This window comes from Elephantulus edwardii, unplaced genomic scaffold (assembly GCF_000299155.1).
Source record: "Elephantulus edwardii isolate Elephantulus edwardi_28Jun2011 unplaced genomic scaffold, EleEdw1.0 scaffold00103, whole genome shotgun sequence".
NCBI classification, from domain to species: domain Eukaryota; kingdom Metazoa; phylum Chordata; class Mammalia; order Macroscelidea; family Macroscelididae; genus Elephantulus; species Elephantulus edwardii.
Window position 1 is genome coordinate 4,203,086 of NW_006399853.1, and position 1,621 is coordinate 4,204,706.

Genomic DNA, 1,621 nt, shown 5'->3' on the forward strand with positions numbered 1-1,621 from the left:
TGGGTTTCTGCAACATCCTCACCTGGGCTCCCCAGCCTGGCTTGGCTTTCAGAACCTAAGGTGAGCTGGTAGAAAGGGAAGCCGGCAGAGGTGGAAAGCAGTCCCTGGGAGCTTCTCGGGTCCCTGGACAGTGTCTCTTTGTGCTGCTCCGGATGCAGGAGACAGCCAGGCAGCTGGGGACTGGGGTATCATAGAGCTTTGGACCATCTTAAGGCAAAGAGACACAGTTCAGCAAGCAGTTCTTGCATTTGGCTGGAAGGACTCTGTCTTAGCAGGGGACCAAAGGGGAGCAATTCTGCAGCTTTCACACTGAGCTCTATACTGTAGTTGAAAACTTTACATTCGCCTCGATCATGGTTCTTTTTCTTCCAAAGATGTTCCGTTTGAAAGAAGCATGAGCCATTCTAAGGTTCAGGAGTGTTCAGGTTATGTGGGGGGTGGTGGGAAGCCCACCTAGTGTAGGTGAGGAAGTAGTCAGTGCCCCCAACTTCTGCGGCTCAACAAACGTGGACAAATACCCTTCTTGCCCCCTAGAGCTGATGCCAGTGACATCACCAGGAGACACAGCATTCCTCAGCCCTGGGACTTGACAGAATGAGGTGTGCTGGGCAGGCCACCAGCTGGGACCTGGCATTTCCTGACTGCGCCTTCACTGCACGGGCAGCCCCAGACCACTGAGCCAGTCATGGCTGAGAAGGGTGACTGCCTAGCCAGCGTCTACGGGTATGACCTCGGCGGGCGCTTTGTTGACTTCCGACCCCTGGGTTTCGGCGTCAATGGGCTGGTGCTGTCAGCTGTGGACAGCAGGGCCTGCCGGAAGGTGGCCGTGAAGAAGCTGGCCCTGAGCGATGCCCGGAGCATGAAGCACGCCCTCCGGGAGATTAAGATAATCCGGCGGCTGGACCATGACAACATTGTGAAGGTGCACGAGGTGCTGGGACCCCAGGGCACCGACCTGCAGGGTGAGCTGTTCAAGTTCAGCGTGGCCTACATTGTCCAGGAGTACATGGAGACGGACCTGGCCCGCCTGCTGGAGCAGGGCACACTGACGGAGGAGCACGCCAAGCTGTTCATGTACCAGCTGCTGCGTGGCCTCAAGTACATCCACTCCGCCAACGTGCTGCACCGGGACCTGAAGCCCGCCAACATCTTCATCAGCACCGAGGACCTGGTGCTCAAGATCGGAGACTTCGGCCTGGCGAGGATCGTGGACCAGCATTACTCGCACAAGGTGGGTATGGCCAGGACGGCTCACCCAGGGGGTCCATGGAATCTTCCAGAAGGCACAGTGTTCCAGAGGTTATTATTACTCATGCCTTGGAATCAGGGCATCCGGTCAGTACTGGGGTTGAAGCTGGAGGGGGGTGGGAGGATCCTGCAAAAGGTACTGGTAGAAAGAATATGGTCTTAGCCTTGTCTGTCACAGGCCGTGACTGGAAATTCTGGGCCATACAAGGAGGGGGTTGGGCTAGGTAATCTTGTGTCCTTTCAGCCCGAAGCTCTGTGGCTTTAAAAAAGAGAGAACTGTTTAAAAGGGATATATGATTAGGTATTATTGTCATGACAGGAGTCCAGAATGAAGGCTGCATAGTGGACGGACTGGACAGGGGGTGTAATAAAG

The 1,621-nt window shown here is 55.6% G+C and overlaps 1 protein-coding gene across 1 annotated transcript in view; it reads left to right on the forward strand.

The window, feature by feature from the left end:
• The first annotated feature begins 685 nt into the window (after positions 1-685).
• Positions 686-1,621, forward strand: part of MAPK4 (mitogen-activated protein kinase 4) — a 50,890-nt gene continuing 49,954 nt past the window's right edge. The window contains exon 1 of the mRNA XM_006891709.1: positions 686-1,231. Coding sequence (XP_006891771.1) covers positions 686-1,231 — 546 coding nt within the window. The remainder of the gene's footprint in view (positions 1,232-1,621) is intronic.